General features: G+C 43.6%; 1 protein-coding gene across 9 annotated transcripts in view; it reads left to right on the top strand.

The window, feature by feature from the left end:
* LOC147628129 (glutaminyl-peptide cyclotransferase-like) overlaps nucleotides 1-25,268 on the top strand; it is a 55,621-nt gene that overhangs the window by 7,488 nt on the left and 22,865 nt on the right. For all 9 annotated transcript variants that reach the window (XM_086813160.1, XM_086813156.1, XM_086813155.1 and 6 more), the window contains exons 5-7: nucleotides 14,117-14,181; nucleotides 14,312-14,375; nucleotides 14,560-14,677. In XM_086813160.1, coding sequence (XP_086669286.1) covers nucleotides 14,117-14,181; nucleotides 14,312-14,375; nucleotides 14,560-14,677 — 247 coding nt within the window. The remainder of the gene's footprint in view (nucleotides 1-14,116; nucleotides 14,182-14,311; nucleotides 14,376-14,559; nucleotides 14,678-25,268) is intronic.

Genomic DNA, 25,268 nt, shown 5'->3' with positions numbered 1-25,268 from the left:
TATGTACGATTGAAGTTCCCACAACCTCAGAGGGAAAGAAAGGAGAGTTCCCTTGTCACAGCTGCCTTGGAGAGGAGAGTGGGATCGTGAGCCGGCTGTTGGAAAAGTGCCGCATTGTTCTTCACTCCAAGACTTAGTACGGGATGGCAGGTTCTTCCAAGGGCACTTGTGTAGATTCTTTGCGTTGGGCCCATGGCTGGGTGCTTGTCGACCTGATTTGAGAGGGGTTTGACCACGTTGTGCCCTTTGTTGGTGGTCCGTGACAGGTTCCCCTAGACCTATTGCCTCATAGTGCTCTGATTGAGAGTTGGTGGAGTAGCTTGGTATCTCCGTGATGTCTAGCGTGTAGGATGCCAGGCCTTCTGCTGCGTGGAGTCAGTCAAGTAGTTTCGACTCATCTCACCATGGGGAACAAGGCCTTCTTCAGACATGGGTCAAGACGTGGTTGGTTGAGGGGTGGGAGACGAAGTGGGGGCTACTGTGGCACCACAGATCCCTTGGTTGAGACCTTCTTCCAATTTTAGCTCATGTGGACCATGCTCTTTGGGAATCCACAAACTGGCAGCACCCTAGTCATGTAGGACTCTTTTACTTTAAAGCCAAGGTCGACCAATGAGTAATGAGTAGGCCCCTGTGACTTCAGGGAGCTGGATCACCTCAAAGTAACACGCTTTTTCACGCGAGGAAAGATGAGAAAATATGCCAAAACCACCCACTTACTGATGCTCCACTCACAAGAGATGGAAACCATATTGTGATGCCTCGCAATAGACCGTTTGCAAGGTTTCGTCACATTTGGATGAGTTGAACACCCCTAAACTGCGTTTTTGTAGGTGAAAAAAAACACCCATGTGCTTTCCAACTATAAATAATAGGGATGCCTTTTATAAAAAGGACTAGAAGGTACTAAGCCCCCCCCCCCCCCCTTTGCATGTTCTTTCCCAAAAAAAGATTGGCTTTCTGTTTTAGACTCACCCACTTGCTTAAAAAAAAAAACATTCCTAAAAGAAAGTAATGTTAGCTTTAGTGTGCCCGAATCAGCACTCTGTTTACAGGCTGTATGGCTGCCTGTACCCTGTAAGACTGCACGCTACCCCTTCTGTCCCCTTGTTATCACCGCCAACCTGCTGTAGCATGTGCTGCCTGCAGACCTGCTGCTTTTTCTGTAGCCGCTGTATGGACAGCAGTACAGCCACCTGTATATCAAGACCGACTTGTTTGGCCAGCATCTAGTGTATCGGCTGCTGTGCGCCCTGCACAGTCTGTGTATAACAGATACTGCTGTACCTTTTGCTGCCCGCCATGCTGAACTGTGCGCACACAGTTCAATCCCATAGAACACAAAAGTGGAGCAACACACATAAACTACAACACAGCTTAGACCAAAGGGACAAGTGTTTTCCTGTGTTTGGGGTTTCTGGGACAGCATACCTCCCGCTTACTCATGCGCATATCTTTCTCTCTTTCCCTCTCTCTTTACACAGAATCCACAAGTTCCTACATGCAACCCTAACAACATAAACACTTACCAGATTTGCAAATCAAACAAGAATATAGTGACCAAGAGATACGTGGACAAGGCGACTAGTAGCAGCACATGCTAGACACTCAAGCCTTGTGAACTTCTGTGATTCCGTGATCAGGCAAGCTGTGTGTTGAGGAGATTGGCATATGGCACACCACAACCCCTTCTTGGCTTCTTGTTGGGTCTTCAGTTCTTCAATCTCTTTCTTGAGTTGGAGTAGAGTTCTTTCCCATTTAAAGATTTTTGGCTCACTTTGAGTGCACAACACCTCTGTCCCTCATTGATGCACCATGAAGTTGCTAGGTTAAGACGGTAACCGGGCCACTAGCACTGTGGTCTACGTCATGAGTTTTGACACACTCTCCCCTGGCAGTAGTGGTTCTTGTGGAGGTGGTGGAGTCGGTGGCATTGGTGGTGTTATGTACCAAGAGCTAATCCTCGGATTAGCTGGCCTAATCCAACTAGGGGACCTGTAACCGAATGTGGCCTAGGGGACTAAGGTCTTCAGACTTCAACACACTTTTGCATGACCATCAATCAACTTAAACACTTAAACATAAACACAGAATATTGAAAATAAATCATGTGCATAGGTCACCACATTGGGACCGGAACGGCCGGCCCCCCTTTGACGGAATTCTCTATTCCTCAGGAGAAGATGTACAACGAAGGATGCGGGTGCTCCAGCACTAGAATTTTCCAAGTACATTGGATAAATAATTGTGCTTATGCACACTACTTTCTACAAAAAACAATTTTCAGCTTCATGTCCAAGCTTTGTCGGCACCTGTAGGCTCACTCCATGGACACCCTTGGTCTTCACATGAACGCTACTAGCTACCCACACTGTTTACATGCTGAAAACAGTCCTAAAAACAGCAAAAACGGTCTTCAACTGTCTTCCAGTATCTATAGAATCTTTCCCTTGGCATACATGCACTATATGCAATTAGGTTTTCTGTCCACACAGCCCGAGGGCTGAAAATCAGTCCCAAAACATAAAATACAGCCCTCAATAGGCTTCCAAGCACTGCCGTCTTTCCATACGTGTGTTTGGGCATCTCTATAGCAACCCTATCAGCCTTGGGATGCGGTAAAAGCAAGTTGACCAGCCTTGAAGAGCTTAAAACAGCAGTCAACCAGCCCCAAAGAGAGAGAGAGAGAGAGAGAGAGAGAGAGAGAGAGAGAGAGAGTGAGAGAGAGAGAGGAACAAGTCGACCGGGTGTGTATTCACTTATAAATTATTAATTGTTGGCCGCCGAACTTTAGTAAGTGCGTATGCATACACTTATAAACCTTATAAACCATATAAATGATTAAATCCTTGGAATCCAAGACTTTAAACCATACTTTTGGCTTGTCCAAGCCAGCATAATTCACCCTAAAGGTCCTGCTTCAGTTTCTGATCATCCATAGTTCTTCCAAGCCTTGTATGAAATCCACATATCCTGTTTAAGAGCCATGTATGAGAAAATCCACGATCCATATGAGTTCCAGAGTGTATGGAAACCCATCATAACTTGGAAAAATTCCTCGTTCACATCCTTTGTGTGATAAGTTCGGGCTCACCGGACACTGTCCAAAACATGAGGGTAGACCAATTGGTGACATTTCTCCCCTCCTTATGACAACAATTGTCTGCAATTGAAAACTTGTATGAAGCTGTATCTTCCAATAGCAAACAAACTTTTGCCAACGCTTCAAGCCATATCAAGAGTCCACAACTCTGCAAAAGTAAATGCAAAAATCTAGACATAGGCACAAGAGCCAACTATGTCGCAAATATGTATAAATCCATAAGTAGCTATGAGTACCTGCAACAAGAAAGTAGACAGTATACATAGCCACAAAACATCTTGTCATGGCATTGGACTGCATAAGGGCACCACCTCTATGATCCATGTGCGTGCCCATGCCTAACATGCTTCACATGTCCATCTCTTCACAGGTGCCTCTGCCCTGCACAAGAGTACAATAGCTTCACCAGGGCAACGACCCTTTTATTAAGATAAACATGCTCTCCAGGGTTTCCCCTTTCCTGAGACTTCACTAACCAGGGCTACTACCCTTCTATGAGTACTTAGCGCCAGGGTTTCCCCTTCCACGATGTTTCACTCACCAGGGCTACCACCCTTCCATGAGTGGTGATAATACTCACTAGGGTTTCCACCCTTCCATGAGTTCATGTAAGACTCACTAGGGCTACCACCCTTCCATGAGCTCACAGAATCACTCACCAGGGTTACCACCCTTCCATGAGTTCATAGAATCACTCACCAGGGCTACCACCCTGCCATGAGTGAATCCATACATAGTTGGCATAGACACAGTCCCTTGCCAAGGAGATGTTAGATCACATGACCCTTGGTGTAGACATAAGTCCCCTGCCAATGAGGCGTAATGTCCACTCTACCACATGCACTTTGTGTCGGTACTTAGAACATACACTTTGGAGGAGAGGTGGGCTCAAGTTTGCTCAACCACATACACTCCGTGGTGGTATTTTGATCACAGACATGGAAGGAGAGGTGGACTCAAGTGTGAAACATAAGATAAAAATGAGTCACAAGCATAGAGATCCTGGTGCTCCATAAACATTCTTGCTATTGATAGTTTTACAGGCAATTCGGGCGCCAATAGTTTTACAGGCATTTAGGTTGCCAATAGAAATCCATAGAAAAGTCCTCGATCCATGAGATATCCATGAGCTCCATAAGTCGAATGCATCCCCAAATAAAGGGAGCCAAAAACATACTACATCCTAGTAAAGGGAGCCATAGAGCTGTACATAAAGCCCAAGAATCACCGAGCCAATGATAACTATATAGATGCGCCCAACCATCATATATGTATAAGTTCTCGAGCAAAGATATGCCATAAATTTAGTCCATTGTCCTTGGACATATCCATATGAAAACCATATAAACGAGGCTTTTCAACCATTAACAGTGTTTATGTCACCAGCCTGGACATTTCCAAGTATGAAAGGAGTCTGGTGGACTCTAGGATGTCTAAATATTTGGAAAGTACAAGCTTTGGGAATGGGGGATTATCCTAGAATAAAAAGGACCACACTCCTAAAATTTAGGAGAGTTGCTATTTTTGGCCTGACTCCGATGGAAATTCTGTTCGCGTCATTACATCTGGAATTGAGCAGATACCAAGAGTTGGCAAAGTGATGATGGATGTGTTAAGGCTATGGCCATGTTTAATTGTTTTAATATGCATTGATGGTATCAACAAGTGTGTCAAAGGCCCTAGTCTCCCGGGCACCGCCGCGAGTTACATTGGTATCAGAGCATAGGCTTTCTTGGAAGCGGAAGCTTCCTTCTATCAATAAGGAAGAGAAAAGATCCCAAGTGGGGACCACACTTACCATCGTTGCTATTAAGTATGGCCAGCCACTTTAGAACCTATGAAAGCAAGAGCATGAGCAATAGACAGCTTGGTCTAAGGATTTATGAATTCACAAAATTTATCTTCGAAGTATGGAGTTGACTTTATGTGCACACATTTAGCACTCTTTCCATATGGATATTGTGGATTATATTATCAAGCTTACATGCAAGCTATATGGAGATATATTTCAAGATATCTTAAGGATATGGTGACGAGATATTTCTTTTGGCTTCATGACCAACCTGGCAAAGAAAAGCTAAGTATACTTTGAGTTTGCAAAGTTAGTGCTTTTATTATGAAGTGTTTTTGATGTTCACTAACCCTTGTATAGCCATGCAAGGAGAAAGGTGGTGTTGTTTGCCTTGAGATGGTTTCAAGGAAACATTGTTTATGGCTCCCTTTATTGGGATGGATTATATCTATGGAGATTTCTTTCTTGCACGAGATTTATATAGATATTGGGCTTCACAAGCAATTTCTATGGACGAATCTGTCCGAGTTTATAGAGAAGAAATCTTTGGATATCTCATGGATATGATGTTTTTATGGATAAAGTCCACCTCTACTCCAAGGTGTGTGGTTAGCACGGAGTATGTGGTAAGAGTTATGGTATACAAGGATTATGGTATACAGGTCTATGGATTCTTGGACTTCTTTTCTAGGGATTTGGATCCATCCTCAGGTTTATGGATTATGTTTATGACTCCCTTTTACTGGAATGGATTAATCTTTATGGCTCCCTTTATTTGGGATGCATTGGACTTATGAAACTCATTGTTCACATACCCTGTGTAGTGTTCTCTTGTCCTACGTGCTCTCTTGAAGATTGTTTCTCTTGAAGATTGTTTCTACCATGTGTGGGTGGAACAATAGAGAGCAGATGAAAGGGAACATGGGCACTTCAGAGGGTAGTGTCGAGCACAACATGCCGTGTGTAGTGTTCTCTTGTCCTACGTGCTCTCTTGAGTGAAGATTGTTTCTACCATATCTGGGTGGAACAATAGAGAGCAGATGGAAGGGAACGTGGGCATTTGAGAGGGCAGTGTGAGTTGGTGGCCGAAATGCCTATAAACTATGTGTAGCAGAAATGCTTATGGAACACCAGGCTATCTATGCCTGCGAGTGATTGTTTTATCTTGTTACTTGAGCCCACCTCTCATCCAAGGTGTGTGGTCAGAGTACCAACACAGAGTGCAAGGGTCATGTGGACTGATGCCTTGTTGGCAGGAGACTTATTTTGTCTTGTCCATTTACTTGGGACATGATTATGATATCTGGACTTATGGGACTGTTTTGTCTCGCCCATTTATTTGGGACATGGATTTATTTATCTTTATGCCATATTAGAATCACTATCTCCCCATACAGAGGCCAAGAGGTTCATTGTCCATCTCACCATGCATGTGGATTCATGTTGGGATTGTGGGAGGGAAATTCAATGAACACTCCACCATACACGTGGATTCGTATTGCGATTGTGGAGTGAGTGTTTCATTGTTTCCACACCATGCTTGTTGATCAAAGTTGGGATTGTATGGGAGAACATGGGAACTGTATTAGCTTTTCTGTCACCATGGTTTGTGCTCTTGAATGGCACCAGTTTGTGTGCATAGCACATGTTTCTGTGCGAGGCACTAGTTTCTTGTGCATGGCACTTATTTAAGTGTCTTAGCGCCTGGTTGGTGATTTTCATTGGCATATGATTATCTCATTGATATTGGTGATTGAGACACAATTGGCTCTTGTGCCTGTGTCTAGCATATCTTCCACGGAATTCTCGCCCATTTATTTTGGGACATGATTTTGATATTGGTATTATGGAGACTTATTTAGTCTCACCCATTTCTTTGGGACATGGATTCTTCAGATATATTGGATTTTTGAGACTGTCTCATCTCGCCCACTTGATGGGACATGATTATATCTTGAATATATGGCTTGAAGCTTAAAGTTGCGAACAACTTTTAAGAAGTTGGGGAGGATGTCACAAGCCTGGACATTTCCCAGTATGAAAGGAGTTCGGTGGACTCCAGGATGTCTAAATATTTGGAAAGTACAAGCTTTGGGAATGGGGGATTATCCTAGAATACAAAGGATCACGCTCCTAAAATTTAGGAGAGTTGCTATTTTTGGCCCGACTCCGATGGAAATTCTGTTCGCATCATTACATCTGGAATTGAGCAGATACCAAGAGTTGGCAAAGTGCATATGACAGAATGTCTACCAGTTGGGATATTTTTAGAGATAAAGTTTATGGAAGGACCCATCTCTTAGATTGGGACATGTGGCAAGAAAGTGGACCAAAGTGAGACAAGTGGCCTGACACTTGATAGAAAGTGGATCAAAGTGAGACAAGTGGCCTCACACTTGTCACTTCAGCTATTGTGTGGCTCTCCACTTGTCATTGTAGCCTTCTCTTGCCATTTTAGCTCATGGGAGGTCCAAATCTATAAATTGGAGCCCTCTCTCTTCATTAATGGAGGCTCTCTTGCTGCACACTAGCCTCTACTACCGTTGCAGGCTGCCCTAATGATGGCTACTCTCTTTCTCTCTCTTGAAGGCTGCCCATGAAGAATACCGGCTGTTGGGGACTATTTTGGAGGCTTTCTTCGGGAAGAAATACTGAAGGCAAGGGTATTTAATCATTTATTATGATTTCTAGCCATTGTACTTGTTGTACCAGCCTTTGTACTTGTTGTACCAGCCATTGTACTTGTTGTACCAGCCATTGTACTTGTACCACCCATTGTATCGGGTGTATCAGCTTCTGTACTTGCTGTACTAGCCCTTGTATCTGTTGTACTAGTCATTGTACATGCTGTACCAGCATTTGTACTTGCTATATCTGCTGTACCAGTCACCGTACCGATTGTACCAATCATTGTACTTGTTGTACCAGCCATTGTATCGGCTGTACCAGCCATTGTATCGGCTGTACCAGCCATTGTACCTGCGCCTCTATGTGGTGTCACATGTGCAAGATCCATTTTCAGCATTTTTGGATGTTTTGTCCAGCTTTTATGTTTTATGCAAAGTGATGATGGATGTGTTAAGGCTATGGCCATGTTTAAGTGTTTTAATATATGCATTGATGTTATCAACAAGTGTGTCAAAGGCCCTAGTCCCCTGGGCGCCGTCGCGAGTTACAGTTTACCTGAAATAGCTCAAGGCAAACAACACACAATTCTCCTTATACGGGCATAACAAGGGTTAAGTGTCCAAATGCACTTACGATAAATTGCAAAAAGCACCAACTTTGCAAAACTAGTTTTCTTTGCCAGGTTCATCATGAAGTCAAAAGAAATATCTCGTCACCATATCCATAAGATATCTTGAGATATATCTTCATATAACTTGCTTATAAGCTTGATTTATAATCCAGAATAATCTATATGGAAGAAAGAGTGCTGGGCACGTAAAGCCAAATCCATAGAGGATAAAATCTGTGAATCCATAAATCCTTAGTTCAAGCTGTCGACTACTTATGCTCTTGACACGTGTCTGCTTCCATAAGTGAATAGGTTGGCCATGCTTAATAGCAGTTGATGGTCAGTGTGGTCCCCACTTCTGATCTTTTCTCTTTCTCATTGTTGGAAGAAAGCTCCCTGCATCTGAGAAAGCCTATGCTCTGATACCACTGTACCTGAATCCGGCCCGGGGGACTAAGGTCTTCAACACATTTTGCATGACCATCAATCAACTTAAACACTTAAAACATAAGCCACAAAATATTGAAAATAAATCATGTGCATAGGACACCACACTGGGACTGGAATTGCCTCCCCCCCTTCGACGGAATTCTCTATTCCTTAGGAGAAGATGAACAACAAAGGATGCGGGTGCTCCAGCACCGGAATTTTCCAAGTACATAAGATAAATAATTGTGTCCATGCACACTACTTTCCACAAAAAACAAATTTCAGCTTCATTTCCAAGCTCTGTCGGCACCTGTAGGCTCACTCCATGGACACCCTTGGTCTTCACATGAACCCTACTAGCTGCCCACACTGTTTACATGCTGAGAACATTCCTAAAAACAAAAAAAACAGTCTTCAACTTTCTTCCAGGTTTTTGTGGAATCTTTCCCTTTGCATACATGCACTGTATGCAATTAGGGTTTGCTGTCCACACAGCCCGAGGGCTGAAAATCAGTCCCAAAACACAAAATACAGACCTCAACAGGCTTCCAAACATTGCTGTCTTTCCATACATGTGTCTGGGCATCTCTGTAGCAACCCTGCCAGCTTTGGGATGCTGTAAAAGCAAGTCGACCAGCCCTGAAGAGCTTAAAACAACAGTCAACCAGCCTCAAAGAGAGACAGAAGAACAAGTCGACCAGCACTAGGTATGCCTATATGCAGAAAATCAGCCATGAAATCAACAGTTCTTGTGATAGAATTGCTCCAAAATCAGAAATCAGCCTTAAGACTGACACCTCTCGTGATAGAAGTGCTGTGAATACACCACGGACTAGTCTACTAGCTTTGGAACACAGCTGGCATTAAGAACCAAGCGTCGGAAACAATAGAGAAGAAGTTTCCCAACTTTGTAGCTTCAAAATCAACCACCAACTCTCAATTTTGAGCAAGAGAGCCATTAAAAGCACACATTGAGTGCCAGGCAAGCTAGGGCTTGCTTCTTTTAGCTAGGCGCCCTCCACAAGGGGCCTCTAGACCCAGAATAGCAGCACGTTTTTCTATAAAGGGCTTGTCCGGGTGCACCAAAATTGAGTTTTGGCCTCGGTACATTAAAATAAGTCCAACCTGGTGTGTATTCACTTATAAATTATTAATTGTTGGCCGCCCAACTTCAATAAGTGTGTACACATACATTCATAAACCTTATAAAGCATTTAAATGATTAAATCCTTGGAATCCAAGACTGTAAACCATAATTCTGGCTTGTCCACGCCAACATAATTCACCCTGAAGGTCCTGCTTCAGTTTCTGATCATCCATAGTCCTTCCAGGCCTTGTATGAAATCCACAAATCCTGTGTAAGAGCCATGTATGAGAGAATCCACGATCCATATGAGTTCCAGAGTGTTTGGCAACCCATCATAACTTAGAAAAATTCCCCATTCACATCCTTTGTGTAATAAGTCCGGGCTCAATGTACGTTGTCCAAAACATGAGGATGGACCATTTGGTGATAGGACCCGACCTATGGGATTGTTTTGTCTCGCCCATTTATTTGGAACATGGATTCTTTCAGTTATATTGGATTTATGAGACTATCTTTGTCATGTGCACACATGTACATGGCTAACTATCCAAGGCTGGAGGCAACATAATAGACTATTTAGGGTTTAGACCAGCACCTAGGAACCAAAGGCATGAGTAGGAGTTGTGTGGGCTGTAGTTCAGGACCACACGTGTGGAGGCAACAACATTTAATGCTGTTTTTGTAGGTCGGTAGCTGGCCGACAATAGTGGAACTTGCGACTAGTTGATGGGCTATTTAAGCAACCCAAGGCATAGATTGAGATTCATTCAGTCCTTTAGGGGCTAAGTCAGTAGACTAGGACTTTTTGGAGTCAAGAACCCTTTTGAAGGGGTAGCCCATGGCTTGCCAAGATTGTATTACCTTTTTGTACATTATGAATATATTGAAACTTAGCTCTCTCTCTCTCTCTCTCTTCTCTCCATCTTCTACTTGCGTTTCGCATCAACATGTTCTAGGAAGGTATTAGAGCATCAAGCTCGGCAAGGCTAAACACTAATTCAGTCCCAGATGAAGGTGCACAGTCCAAGGAGAGTAACACAAGACACGGAAGAAGTTCCTAGGAGGGTGGTCTGTGGTGTTCACAAGACCCAAGGGGAATGGTAGTCCTGTGAGTCGGATGCCACTTGGGGCATACCAGCAAAGGCTTTCAGGCAAAAGTGCGGGAGTTCATGAGGGGGCCTCCATGGCTCCTAGATTGGCCCAAAAGTACCCCCTTGATAGGTGTTGCATGCACGGAAGCCTTGCCGTACTGATCCACAACCCTAAGCCTGATTAAGAACAAGATGCTAATTATTGAGATAATTAAGACAAAGGAGAGAGAGATTGGTGTCAGGGTTTTTCTGTATTAATATGGTACAAGAAGGTTACTGACTGTATGTACATGATTAGGCCTTGGTCAGCCCCATAGGGGTGACCCCTAGCCCTTCTACATAACTTCTAATGATGCTATGGAATGAATGAATGCAGAACGGAATTGATGAATGCTGAATTATGACTTATGCTTATATGTATGTTTTGGGAAGCAGTTGGCTAGCTGTAGTGCTGTCGACTTGCAGCTTGGACAAAAAACATGCTGAATTTGCTAATTAAATGCTGCGCTTATCTTCTATCTTGTCCTCGCTTGATGCCTTTCACACGAGCGCTTGGTTGCCTGGTGCCTTGACTTCCTGCTGGGCTGTCGATTGAATGCTATAGGTTGCTGACGACATGTCATCAAGCCCCTTCGATGCTCTAGATGATGGTAATACTGATGATGCTAATGATTATGATGCTGCAGTTAAATGCTGCTACACTGACTGACTTAATTGATGATTAGTCATGGATTAAGATAGTTCTTGCACAGGATTAGCCATGGCATGGGCGTGCATTTGACATTCCCTTTTGCTAAACTTGATGATGGGGTGGACAGTCTGCCATCCTTCCTCCCTTGACTTCTACTGACTTTGACCTACTGCTACTGACTTCGACTTACTGCTACTGACTTCGACTTCTACTTTACTGACTTTGACTTGACTGATCTTTTTGTCTGAACACCTTCGCTCTTGATCTCCACTTCCAAGTTTTGGTGAAGAATTGAGCATCTGTTCAAATGCTGTCCCCATGCGTGCTTTCCCTTACCCTTAACATAGCGTTAGGTCACCTGCCGGAACTCATCATGCTTGTTGCTAGGCCTTTGGACTGATCTAAGAGCTTAATGATGTATTGGTTGTGTACATACTCTTAGAGAATGCTTCCTCTAGCTTCGCCTGTTGTTGGCACACCACTCCATCTGATACCCTATTGCATTCTTGCTGGAAATTGTGCACCTTCCTTGGGACATTGCTTAGTGGGTTGAGCTTGAATGCTCTGATACCAATGTTGCATGCGCGGAAGCCTTGCTATACTGATCCACAACCCTAAGCTTGATTAAGAACAAGATGCTAATTATTGAGATAATTAAGACAGAGAAGAGAGATTGGTGCGAGGGTTTTTCTGTATTAATATGGTACAAAAGGGTTATTGATTGTATGTACATGATTAGGCCTTGGTCAGCCCTATAGGGGTGACCCTTGGCCCTATTGCGTAACTTCTATTGATGCTATGGAATGAATGAATGCTGAATTATGACTTATGCTTATATATATCTTTTGGGAAGCAGTCAGCCAACTGTAGTGCTGTCGGCATGCTGCTTGGGCAAATAATATCCTGAATTTGCTGATTAAATGCTTTGCTTATCTATTGCATTGTCCTCGCCTGATGCCTTTCACACGGGCGCTTGGCTGCCTGCTGCCTTGACTTCTGCTGGCTGCCGACAAGTCATCAAGCCCCTTTGATGCTTTAGATGATGGTAATACTGATGATGCTAATGATTATGATGTTGTAGTTAATGCTGCTACAGTGATGACTGACTGAACTGATGATTATTCAGGGATTAAGACAGTTCCTGCACAGGACTAGCCATGGCACGGGCGTGCATGTGACAATAGGCAATGGTTACAAGCCCTTTTTTGGGGTAGCCCAAAGGGCTGTCCCCTTCTCCTACATGAAACTACATGGTTCCTAGTCAGATGCTTGGTATTTGGCTACAAGCCGAACACCTGGAACACCTGTCATCATTCCTCCAGAGGGTGACTCACAGTACTACAGAGTGGCATTGCTTCATGTGCGGGACAAGGGGATGATGACAGTCATCCAAGGTCAAGGTTGGAATCTCATCATCCAGTTTAGTAGGAGGGAATGTCATGTGCGCACATGTACATGGCACACTATCCAAGGCTGGAGGCAGCAGAACAGACTGTTTAGGGTTTAGACCAACGCCCACGAACCAAAGGTGTTAGCAGGAGTTTTGCCGGTTGCAGTAATTTAGGACCATACGTGTGGGGACAACAGCATTTAATACTGTTATTGCAGGTTGGTAGTTGGCGGACAACAGTGGAACTTTCCGACTAGTTGATGGGCTGGCCAACTGGTGATTTTGGTGCTATTTAAGCAACCCAAGGCATAGATTGAGATTCATTCAGTCCTATAGGAGCTAAGTTAGTAGACTAGGACTTTTTGGAGTCAAGAACCCTTCTGATGAGGCAGCCTATGGCTTGCCAAGATTGTGCTACCTCCTTTTTGTACATTATGAATATACTGAAACTCAGCTCTCTCTCTCTCTCTCTCTCTCTTCTCTCCATCTTCTACTTGCGTTTTGCATTAGCATGTTCTAGGATGGTATTTAGGTCTGAAAGAAGACTCCCAGAGCTTCCGCATGTGACAATCTTGTCTTGCCCACTTGATGGGACATGATTATATCTTGCCATCTTGGATATATGGCAAGCTTAAAGTTGCGGACAACTTTTAAGAAGCTAGGGAGGATGTCACCAGCCCAGACATTTCCCTTAATGGAAGGGGTCTAGTGGACTCTAGGACGTCTAAATATTTGGAAAGTACAAGCTTTGGGAATGGGGGATTATCTAGTACAAAAGATCTAGCCCTTGAAGCTTGGTCTAGGCGCTTGAGATGGTTTCTTGGACACAGAAATGGGCATTGGAGCTCAATGTCAAGCTCCCAAGGATTTGGGAGAGATCTAGTATTGAAACATGGTTCTACATGGTGCTCACATACATTTCTAATAAGGTGTCAACATTTAATAATGTTGATTGCTCATTACTTGATTCTCAAATCTCATGGCTCTTTTGAGCTTATTGATACTGAAATGGGTCTTACAGTACATCACCACGTTGACAAGACTGATTAGAAGATTCTAAATTACATATGGTGATTTTATGCATGAGCTAGAGCTGTTTCATTCATCTTTTGTCCTGCTTGTATCTCCTTGTTCTTTTAAATCCTGCCACTTTGGCTTACAAATTGGCCTTGAGAAGAAGCTTGTGTATATGAAATTATATCAAGTATGGGTTGATATCTTACATCAAATTTGGGGATTTCTTGCAAGGCTGCAGTAGTTTAAGGGTATCACTTCAGTTATTTTTGGGTTGTCAGGTTCGGCAGCTGCATCAAATGGAAAGAAAGTATTTTGGTGAAGGTCTTACCCTTCTGAATCACAGGTAGTTAACACTCTACATGTGCTGTAACATCTATGTGCATTTGTTTTCAATAATAGAGAAAAGTGATGTGGTCAAGTTTTAGAATGCAAGTGGGTTTAGTAGATTCTAAACCATTTTAGTGGCTTTGCAGACTGTTTCAGGTCGCTTGGAAGGTCACTTTTGGTTTTATTTATGACGAGGATACTTTGTCTTCTGTAAGATAAGCTTGCTATTTCCCTTTTCTTGAGACAAGAAGTGCTTATGGAAGTCTAGAAAATGCATTGCGATGAACTCTGCGTGCACTTGCGGTTGTGTGCCTGTGCAGACACAAATCTATGTCATTTGGTAACTTGTTTACACAATTTGGTGACAATTATGCTCTGTGTGATTTTGAAATAGTTGGGCAGTTTCAAACACCCAATGAAAGATGGATGGGGATTAGCTACTGATGGTAAAGTCTTGTATGGAAGTGATGGTACTTCAACAATATATGTTATGCAGCCTTCCACTTTCAAAGGTTTGTCAAGTTTCTTCTACTTCAGAGCTACTTTGAGATAACGTTCACATGCTGTAGGAGAAGGAAAGAAAGAAAGTTTACATCTACTTCTAGAAAAGACTCAAAGTGTTATCAGCCTAAAAGATGTTATATATGATCCATGAATAAACTGTATGTCAACAACATGAAAGAGAAATAACCACCGAAAGAAAAAAACAGGGCCCATGTACTACATGACCTAATGTTTAGAATGGAGTCGGCATAAAAACTTCATGTATCATCTTCTCCTACGACATGTGTAGAGGGAATCAATGTCCATCGGCTGTGGAGGAGCTGGTCAGTGATGCTAGAGAATGTCCCCGATCGCATTTGATAGTAGTACCATCCTCCATCTCAACCTATAATAGTACCATTCTCTATCTCAACCAATAATAGTACTATCCTCCTCCATAACAGAGTGGAGGGCTGTGATGTCCACTTGCGAGGCCTCTCCATGGCAGTGGAGTATGTCCTGGATCCACAAGTGACATGGGGCCAAAGGGTTTTGTGCTTGATGGCGTGTGTGATCCCTCTGGCCGTGTGAAGCCTAACTGGCATCTTTTGTCGTAGGTATAATCCAAAATATCTAAAACTGAAAAATCTCCGTCCACAAACTTCTTGAGCCAAGAAATATGGAAAGTTGAATGAATTCTATCCCAAGAAGGCGGTAACTCCAACTTATAACTGAGAGATGAGTTCTTCTTAATAATAGGAAAGGGTCCATAATATCTTGGGCGAAGCTTTGGGAAGATTGATTTCACTGTCTTGTATTGATGAGGGGCAATATATAAGAATACCAAGTCTCCTTCTTGAAATTCAATGTGACGATGCTTATTAGCTGTGCGCTGATATTGCTCTTGGACGCTGACCATCTTATCCTTAATCTGTAATAGAATATCTTGCATTTCCTGAATGAGTTGGTCTGTTAAAGCCACTTTATGTTGAAGAACAAAGTTGGCAGGAACAAGGGTAGTATGGCCATAAGCTGCTTGAAAAGGTGTCATTCCAATAGTTGAATGATAAGAATTATTATAAGCAAATTTCACCAAAGGTAAATATTCTTCCCATGAAGCTAATCGAGACTGAACATAATGACGCAGCATTTCTTTCAGAATCTGATTAACTCGTTCCGTTTGTCCATCTGTCTGTGGATGATAAGCAGAGCTAAAGAGTAAATTTGTACCAAGAGACTTGAACATCGAAGTCCAAAAATGTCCTGTAAACTTTGGATCTCGATGAGAAACTATAGATTTTGGCAATCCATGAAGTTTGAAGATAGACTGTATGAACACTACTGCAATATCTGAAGCTTAGGCTGCTTTCTTGCACAGAATGAAATGTGCCGTTTTAGAAAATCTGTCAACCACCACAAGAATCTGTGTATTGTCTTTAGAGGAACGTGGCAATGAAGTGATAAAATCCAAACTAATACTTTCCGAGCGTTCATTGGGAACTGGAAGTGGTTGAAGAAGACCAGCTGGAACTTGTCTGCTAGCTTTCATACGTTGGCACGAGAGACATGCTGTAACAAACTTAATAACATCTTGCTTCATTTGAGGCCAATAGTATGTAGGTGTCAAAAGACGATATGTCTTGTTGATGCCTGGGTGTGCAGCATAAGTGACCTCGTGATGTTCTTTTACCAATACTCTTCGAACATGAGTATCATGAGGTACACAAATACGGTCCTGATAATATAATAAACCATCCACTATTGTATATGCTTTATAAATCTTCAAGTCGGAAGGAGTTGCATTATGAGAATTGAGAATTCGAAATGCATTTCCAAAATCTCGATCCTTTGAATAATGGTCCTTGAAACTTTGAGGTATATCCATTTCAACTGTAGAAATAGCCAAGACCGAAGCTGGCGTCATACAACTGAGGGCATTCGCAACCACATTGGTAAGACCAGGAACATACTCGATTGTTATATGAAAATTGACTAAGAATTCGAAACGCGCTTGCCTAGTATTCATAACTGGCTGCGTGAAGATATATTTCAAAGAATGATGATCTGTTTTCACCACTGAATCCGCACCAAAGAGATAATGTTTCCATGCACGATAGGCATGAACAATAGCCAAAAATTCCTTGTCATATACCGGATATCTTACTTGAATTGTAGAGTGCTTATAACTGTCAAACGCAATAGCACCTCCTTGTTGCATCAAGACGGCACCAGTGGCAATATCAGAAGCATCCGTGTAAACATCAAAGAAGAGAGTAGGGTTAGGAATAGCCATGACAGGAGGATTTGTTAAAGTTGTCTTTGAATTTTCAAAAGCTTGTGTTGCGGCTTCAGTTCATTTGAATGCAGGAGCGGACTTTAGAAGTTCTGTGAGAGGAGCAGCTATTTCTTAAAATCGATGATCCTTTGTGTGATAGAAGTTGACAAGTCCCAAGAAAGAACGAACATCATGGATGTTTGTGGGAGTTGGCCAATTGACAATAACCTGTATTTTCCTTGGATCCACGGAAATACCGTCTACTGAAACAACATGTCCAAGTTACTCCAAGGATGTTTTGAAGAATTCACTTTTGCCTGGATTAATATAAAGAGCATTGTTACGAAGCACCTGGGAAACGATCTTAAGATGTGCCTTGTGTTCTTCCATATTACGACTGAACACCAGGATGTCGTCAAGATAGATAATGATGAACTTGTACAGAAAAGGATGAAAAAGATCATTCATCAGACTCATAAATGTTGCAGGGGCTTTGGTTAACCCGAATGGCATGACCAGGTACTCGTAATGACCATATTTTGTGCAAAAAGCTCTTATATTCATCACCTTCGCGAATGCGAATTTGATGATATCTAGACTTAAGATCAATTTTGGAGAAGACCTTTGCATGGAGCAATTGATCAAACAATTCATCAATGCGCGGAAGAGGATACTTATTCTTGATAGTCAACTTATTAAGGGCACGATAGTCGACGGACCCACCGTTTCACTTGAAGAGCTGAAAAAGGGTTGGTGTAGAAGGTTGGTGGTCTCTGATTCCTTCGAGTGCCACAAGCATATCATTTTGAGCAAATTGTATGGAATGGTTCCGAAAACTGATCAGGGGATCATATTGATACAACCATTCTTGACCAAGGATCATATCATAATGTGCCAAATTCATGACTTGGAAATCCAATTTGTCACGATAGTGCTGAATTTGAAAGGAGGTGTGTTTGGCAACGGTGTTACACAAGAATGTGGAACCATCGGCAAGCTCTACTTCATAAATAACAGCACTTTGAGAAGTCCGAATCTTCAATCTTTGAGTCAAGGTGGTTCCCACAAAGTTATGAGAACACCCACTGTCAATGAGCACCTGAACAGGGTGGCTGGAAATAGAACCTTGAAGAACCAAAACTTGAGTAGACCGCTGGGGCAACGGTGAAGAGGCAGCTTGTGTTGTGGCAGTAGTGGTGATCACTGAAGCATGTGCAATAGCATAGTGATTAACTGCACGCTTTCCTTTGTCAGCAACTAGAGGTTTCTCCTCGGAAGTGGAGGGTTCAGCATTAGAATTGTGTCGATGGGTTGGTCTTTTGGGGCACTCAAACGAACGATGAGGTCCGCACAATCTTGTCTTTTGTTGATCCCGTCTAGAAGGAACAGTGGAAGGACGAGGATTGTGAGAATTTTTTCCACGTTGTAACCGATTTCCCGGCGTGCTGTCGTCGTTGCCACCACAATAAAGCAGTGTCTTTGAGGAGGGATACCGCAAAAATCACCTTTTTGGAATCAAAAAGGGTCATGGTTTCAAAGTATAACCGCAGTTTGTAGAGTCATTGGTCTAAGATGCGCTTATTGCGCTGACCACCATAAGAGTCAGGGGGTTTAATTTCAAATTTCTTTGTTTTACTGGCTTGTAAAAGACAATAAAGAGTTTTAAGGTCGTCGCCTTCTACCTCGGAAGGAATGACGTCTGTTTGTTGGTACTGTTGCTGAAACATCTGCTGCGGGTACGAAACTCGTGTAGGAGTGGCGATCCGTGTGGAGCTGCTGGATCTGCGAAGCCAAGGATGCCATAGACTCTTGGAGTTGCTGTTGGAATTGTTGCTGAACTTGTTGCAAAGCTGGCTGCCATTCCGGAGGGGTTGGTATGTCAACAGGTTCTGCCATGGGAGAAGATGTTGATGTAGAGGCTTCAGGGTGATGAGGCTCTAGGGGTTTTTGCTCTTGATGACGCCGCTGGGCTCTAGTAAGAACCATCAGCTGGAAGGTGCGGCATTTGGAAATCCCGAGAGGAGAGGCTACGTACTGGTGAAGCGGCTATAGACCATCCAGTATAGTAAGGGCGATCTTTTGGGACTGGGCTCGCACGAGAGTTTGCTACTGGAGAAGAAGGTACAGGGGTAGGGGCAGCTACTGGTGTCAAGGGCGTATATTCTGGTGTAGAGGGGTGCACCGTGAATGAAGATGGATAAACGTCCTCAGAATAGGTGTAATATTCATGAAAAATGATGCTACACTCGGGGAGGATAGCGCCCAGATAAGGATGACGCCTGAGTATAAAACAGTAATGATCCAGATCTCGAACAGGGGTTGAGACCGGTGGAGAAACATGGGTAGGAGAGGGCACTATGGACTGAGAGGGTGTATCCTGTAAATAACTGAAATCATAGGTTTCCTCTGCGCCATAAGCCGTCGGAGAAGAGGGTAATTTGTGTCCACATGATCTCAGAGGTGCTCTTGAACCCGTAAAAAGTGATATTGGCCCCGGATGAGTGGAGAGCCTGCAAAAGAATGAAATGGTGGGTTTTTGATATGTTAATACTCCACATTATGTGAGATTTTTATGCTCGAGAAAATGGAAAAATCACACCTGAAGGAGGTTGCCATAATAAATATTGTTGTTGGAGAAGAAGCACCAAGGATAGTAGCTGTCAATTCAAGAGAAAGCACCAACTACAAGTGGCTGGTCCAAACGCAGGCATAGACAGAAGGATGCCAACGATGAAGAAGGCTGTGTTTGAATAAGGGAGGCGGCAGCAAGCCGGCGCGCAGGAGACCGGTATAGGGCGACGGCAAGCATTGGCTGAAAACGGCCGAAAGGTTGGTGCCGTTTCATAGGGGCCGTAAGGTGAGTTTTTTTTTTTGGGTTTTTTTTTTGTAATGTGTGTAAACGTGGCATTAAAGCCTAAGGGTCATAACCCTTGGGTAATTAATAATGTAGGATTGCCCCGTTTTTTTTAAAAAAGGGGTGCCTCTTGAAGAGGTAAGCCTCCTGATTGAAGGCTTTTTTTGTTTTTATCTTCTTTATTCAAGAGTGTCTTGCATACGGCTGGCCCAAACTTAATCAAGAAAAATTGGGAGTTGGGGGTTGAATTTGATATGGCATTCTCTACTGCTCTTCCATTCAACACTTGCTACACCCAATTTTAGGGTTTGGGCGGACTGATTTTAGGGTTAGGATTAGGACTGATTTTAGGGTTAGGGTTAGGGTTTGGGCATGTCATAGGGCGGAAAAGTTTGCTCTGATACCATTGTAAAGCTTTTATAGCTTTATTAACATGATTAAGACTTAATTAATGAACATAAGACAAATATTGCAGGAAAAGACTGAGTTGTTTGCATTGAGACAGGGGCCTTTTTTAAATAGAGGCCGAAAGGGTACAAGGGAAAGAGACACATCCTTGGGAAGGGGTGTGGCTCTTGAATCAATGGTTATGTCCTTTGGACTTAGGGGTGTGTCTTTTAATGAATAGACATGTCCTTTGATAGTGACCCATGTGTAAGGGTGTGACCCTTCACAGGTGTCCTTTCCCTTGATAAGGGATTACGGAGAGATTAAGAGAGTTAGTCACAATCGTGACACCAAATATTTCTAGGTGCTGGATCTTCAGTTTGATGCAATTCTCCATATTTGAGAAAGCCGCAAATTTGCAAGGGGCATAAGCTTTAATTTTCAAAATCTTTGTAGAATCCCCAAATTTTTGCAAATGCCCTAAATTTTGATGAATGAAAAAAGTGTAGTTAGTCAATTTTCACTTCATGTGTGAAAGGCCCCAATTTCGATGGTGATGAGAGGCAGACGTTGTCGAGTTGCGTAGGGTGCTGCTAGTGTGGTGTCGGCAATAGGTGTTCACGGCGGCTGCAAACGTTGGATAGCAAGAGCAAAGGTGCCGTTGGGAACACTAGGGATGTTGTTGTGTCAGTGTACCTGGCAGCGCAACCAAATACAGAGTAGGTGACCCAAAGGAGAGGCAGCAGCAGCGTGTGACGTCACATGTGGTAGGCAGGTGCAGGAAACGGGCATAGCGCTGGGGGGGGGGCAGTTGCAGTTGCTGTAGGCAAGCAGCGCAGAGGGAAGCGGCCAAGTGGTTGTAGGATGCACAGCAGGAAATGGCTGAGGAGGCAGCCTGATGGGTGGAGCATAGTGTAGGCACCTTTACATCATCAGCGTTGAGGCGGTAGTGGAGGAACGTAGAGGCATTGCCTGGTATTTTTGCCTGTGAACGCGTGTGCACACATGTGTGGGACTAAGGTGGTGATTTTGTGTGTTTTGCAGGTGGTAAGTGTGCACACTTAACTTTATTTAAATATTATTGCCTTGTTTACCAAAGTTTATGGTTTGTAAGGTTATAAGTGGACTATAATAATGTACACTCAAGGTGGACTATAATAATGTACCGAGGCCATTTATTAGTGATGGATGGGGCACCCGGGCATATGGCTAGAAACTCACAATTGCTAAAAGAGGCTGGGGAGCTATTTAGAAACCCACGAGTTTCTTTTCTGGGCAACCCTAGTGTGCTGGGCAAGGCAAGCCACACGTGTGATTCTACAGACTTCCAGGGTGAGTTTTGGCATGACGATTGCACTTGGAGGGAGCACAGAGCTGGTCGACTTCTTCTACAGGTGGCACAGGGCTGCTGGACAGCAGATACAGGCCTTAGACAGCTGGTCGACTGTGGCTTTCTCTCTCTATCTACTGGTCGGATTTCTTTTAGGCCTTAGACAGCTGGTCGACTGTGGTTTTCTCTCTCAATTGCTTACAGGCCTTAGACAGCTGGTCGACTTGCATACAGGACTGTACAGGACAGTTTACTTGCTGTTTTGGGCCTGTTTGGACAGTGCGCAGGCTATATTCAGTCATGAAGACAAGAGAGGACACCGTTCTGGGCAAGTATGGCGGTCTTATGTATGATTTGGTGGAACCTATGGGTGGCCAGAAAGCTTGGAACATAGCTGGTTGTGCGAACAGCTGTGTAGACAGCTTTAAGCTAGAGGATATGATCACGTACTTGCACTAGGGTGGGCTTGACAGGTGCTCCGAGGTAATCAAGAAAGCAATTGTTGACTGCTTTGCCCTGGGTTGGTGACCGACGAGGGGTTTGTTTTCTTTTTTGAATTACACTGATTTGGATAAATCTGGTGCTGCCTGTGGAGTATGAACTCGCGGGCGCCGCATCTTGTACAAGAAAAGACTCTGTTGGTAATAAAGATACCTCAAGGGGGGCTGGCCCAACTTCAGCCCCTAGTGTTGTGTCATGTGCAAGGCTATCTTTTGGTGTTTACAGGATACGTTCTTGAAATTTGTGATAGATGTATTGGAACATGTTTGTGATGTGATGGATGCTGAATGCTTGTTGTGTCTTGACAAATAGTTTCTGTATTCACGTGCCCGGCTGTCACAGTGGTACCTCTTGCGGATCTCGCAGTGCACTGGGCAACGACAGGTATAGTACTCCTTTGTCTCGATCCCTGTGTGGCATAATCTGCAGATCCTCTCCTCCCGAGGTCTCCGTATGAGCTCTCCATCTCTGAATATGTGCTCTGCCCACCTTGTCTCCACCCGTAGGTGGTTGGAGGATACTTGTAGCTAGCCAATTGTGAGCCGCTTGGCATGTGGCATGTGAATACCGAGGTAGCCTAGCTGCTGGATGAAGCCATCCTCTGAGAGCCTGAGGAAATGATCTTTGTAGAATTGCATCTTTGGTGGGAGCTCTAAAGGTGCAGTCCATGTGCTGTGTATGTGGAGGCTAAGGAGGACGAAGCTGATAGTCTAGTTGACGTCCTCATGGGAGACCTGGCTCATCGTCCCGATGCGGTGGAGGTAGGTGACTGTTTGAAAAAGTGTCTACCACCATCTGCAACAAACTGTGCTTGAATGATCGCATGTGGTGCTCCATCCATCAAGCCTGGTGTGACAAGGGTTTGGAAGAGCTAACCCTTCATCCTGGGCTCCTGCAAATGCATTGTCGCTCAAGTAGGACCAAAGCTGCATATCCTCGTGGCACTCTAGTGCGTGCTACCGTTGTCATGGTAAAGCGGGGGGCACTAAAAGTAGCTCTGAGGTACACATGATGGGACAATATCCACCGGGGCTCCCCTATACGTGAAGCTCAATTTGGATGTGAGGGGCAGGAGGTGTTGGAAACCATGACCTTGGTTTTACCAAGGTTAACAGTGAGATCTGGTTGTGTACAGAAAACCTATAGAGAATCTGATATGAGCACAATGTCATCGGCATAGAATAGGAGGGGAATGAGTATGCTTGCAAGTGGAGCTTTTGGCCCACCTAATCTATCAATGAAGCTCGAGATCTCATCAATGTAAAGGCCAAAGAGAGTGGGTGATAAAGGGCAGCCTTTTTCACCTCAATAGTACTAGAGATCTCCTGTGACATCCCTCTTGGGGCTCTCACCCGTCCTATGACTGACTCATAAAGAGCGATGATGCTCCAAATCATGTCGGATGGAGCGCCGATCTCCTCTAGACACTAGAGTAGTGCGGCCCCGGGAACAGTATCAAAAGCCTTGTGGAAGTCCACAAAGGAGCAATAGATCCTCTGATGGTGTGCTCTGCCCCCCTCGATGATGGCTCAAAGGGTGAAGATGTGGTCAAGCATAGAGTAGCTGGCCCTTGAGTGGGTAATTTGGGACCCCATCTGGTGTTGTCTCTCGACTACATCTTTCAGATTCATGTATGCTATTTAAAGGATTGCTAAAGACTCACTAAACTCAGATTTAAAGAAGGCCTTGTTGTTTCACACGGTCCTAGCTTGGCGTATGCTACATAAGAGCCTCCATACGCGTAAGTTTAGCCCTTAAGATTATGGACTCTTCTTCTTGCATTTTCACTTTACCATGGGACGGTTGTCCCATATGTTCTTGTTCCTTGGTATACACATGAGTTTGGTCTTCTTGTAAAACATTGGAAGCATGCATTTCATTGTCTCCGCCTCTTGTGTTGGCATCTTCAATGTTCACTCTACGGCTATCCATAGTGCTCTAAGTGTAGAGATAGCTAGTGTTCACGGTGATGTCTTTCATGATAGAAATGAAAGAGAACCATATGCTCTGATACCAATGTAATTCCATCCGGTTGTGTGGAATGCTTGGTTGAACACGATGCTAATCAATACACTTAAATACCTCAAGATTTAACGGACAAGTATATTAATCTTGGGAACATCAAGTACATAGTGTCATGGGCATTTCTGATCAGATTTCCATACCAATGCATATGAATATAGTATTGCAAACAATACGGTTGTCGGTGAAGATTTGCAACTCCCACTACCCTCTCAAGTGCCCATGTTCCCTACCATCTACTCTCTATTGTTCCACCAACACATGGTTGAAACAATCTGCAAGAGAGCACGTAGGACAAGAGAACACTACACAAGGTATGTGAACATGGAGTCTTGCTCCTCCTTTCTGCTACTTGCTTCCATAATTAAGCATTAAAGCTTACCAATTGCAATTAGAGTCGATGACAGCGGAAGTCTTCGCGATGGGAGCGTCTGGAGTGTTGAAATCCTCAATCTGTCGCGATCCTTTGTGATAAAATTCTTCAAGAGGATGAAGGAAATCTTGGAAAAGCTTCCCCTATGGTTCAACTTGAGAAAAGAATGCTGAAATTAGGGTTTTCAGCCAAAAGACCAGAAATTACAGCAAATATAAGAGCTATCTTACTGAATTTCAGTCATTGGGAGTGTGTAGGAGAGTGAACACCACTTGGAAATACTCTTGGAAGTTTGGAAAACACACTAGCAAGCTTAGATATGGAGTTGGGAAGGAGAAAGTACAGAAAATACAGCCAAAGAGGCTCATGAAGGAGGGTGCTAACTTCTAGAGAGAGAAGGAAGAGAGATGATATGTCCACCGTGGGTGTCATGAGGAAAAGTGGCTTGTGGTGCAAGCTGGGATGGACACATGGTTGGTTGTTGTCTTTGAACAAAGGGGATAAGGTCTGGGCGTTGGGCATTGAGTTTTGTCCACTTTGGGACATCAGTGTGTGCGAACACAGGGCTAGTCATAATTTATAAGTGAGTTTTGGTCGTCCAAAACTTAATAAAGTGTGTACACACTCGCTTATAAATTACTGCTAGTTTCTAAGGCTAGGTTTTGACTAATACTTACCACCTGTCACATGCCACATAACCATGTCAGCAGACAGTTTCATATGCACAGTTCATGGGTGGGCATCCTCTTACCTTGAACTACACATTGGTCAAGCATGCATGAAGACAGCATGCAAATTCAATTTGTAGACAAGTACATAAAGATGTTATGCAATGCAACATTGGTATGGACAATCCCCGTTTATGAGACTATACCTAA

Source organism: Cibotium barometz, chromosome 19, assembly GCF_041138505.1.
Source record: "Cibotium barometz isolate CiBa-2024 chromosome 19, ASM4113850v1, whole genome shotgun sequence".
NCBI lineage: Eukaryota > Viridiplantae > Streptophyta > Polypodiopsida > Cyatheales > Cibotiaceae > Cibotium > Cibotium barometz.
Note: the sequence above shows the minus strand (reverse complement) of the source record. Positions and strands in the feature narration are given on the sequence as shown.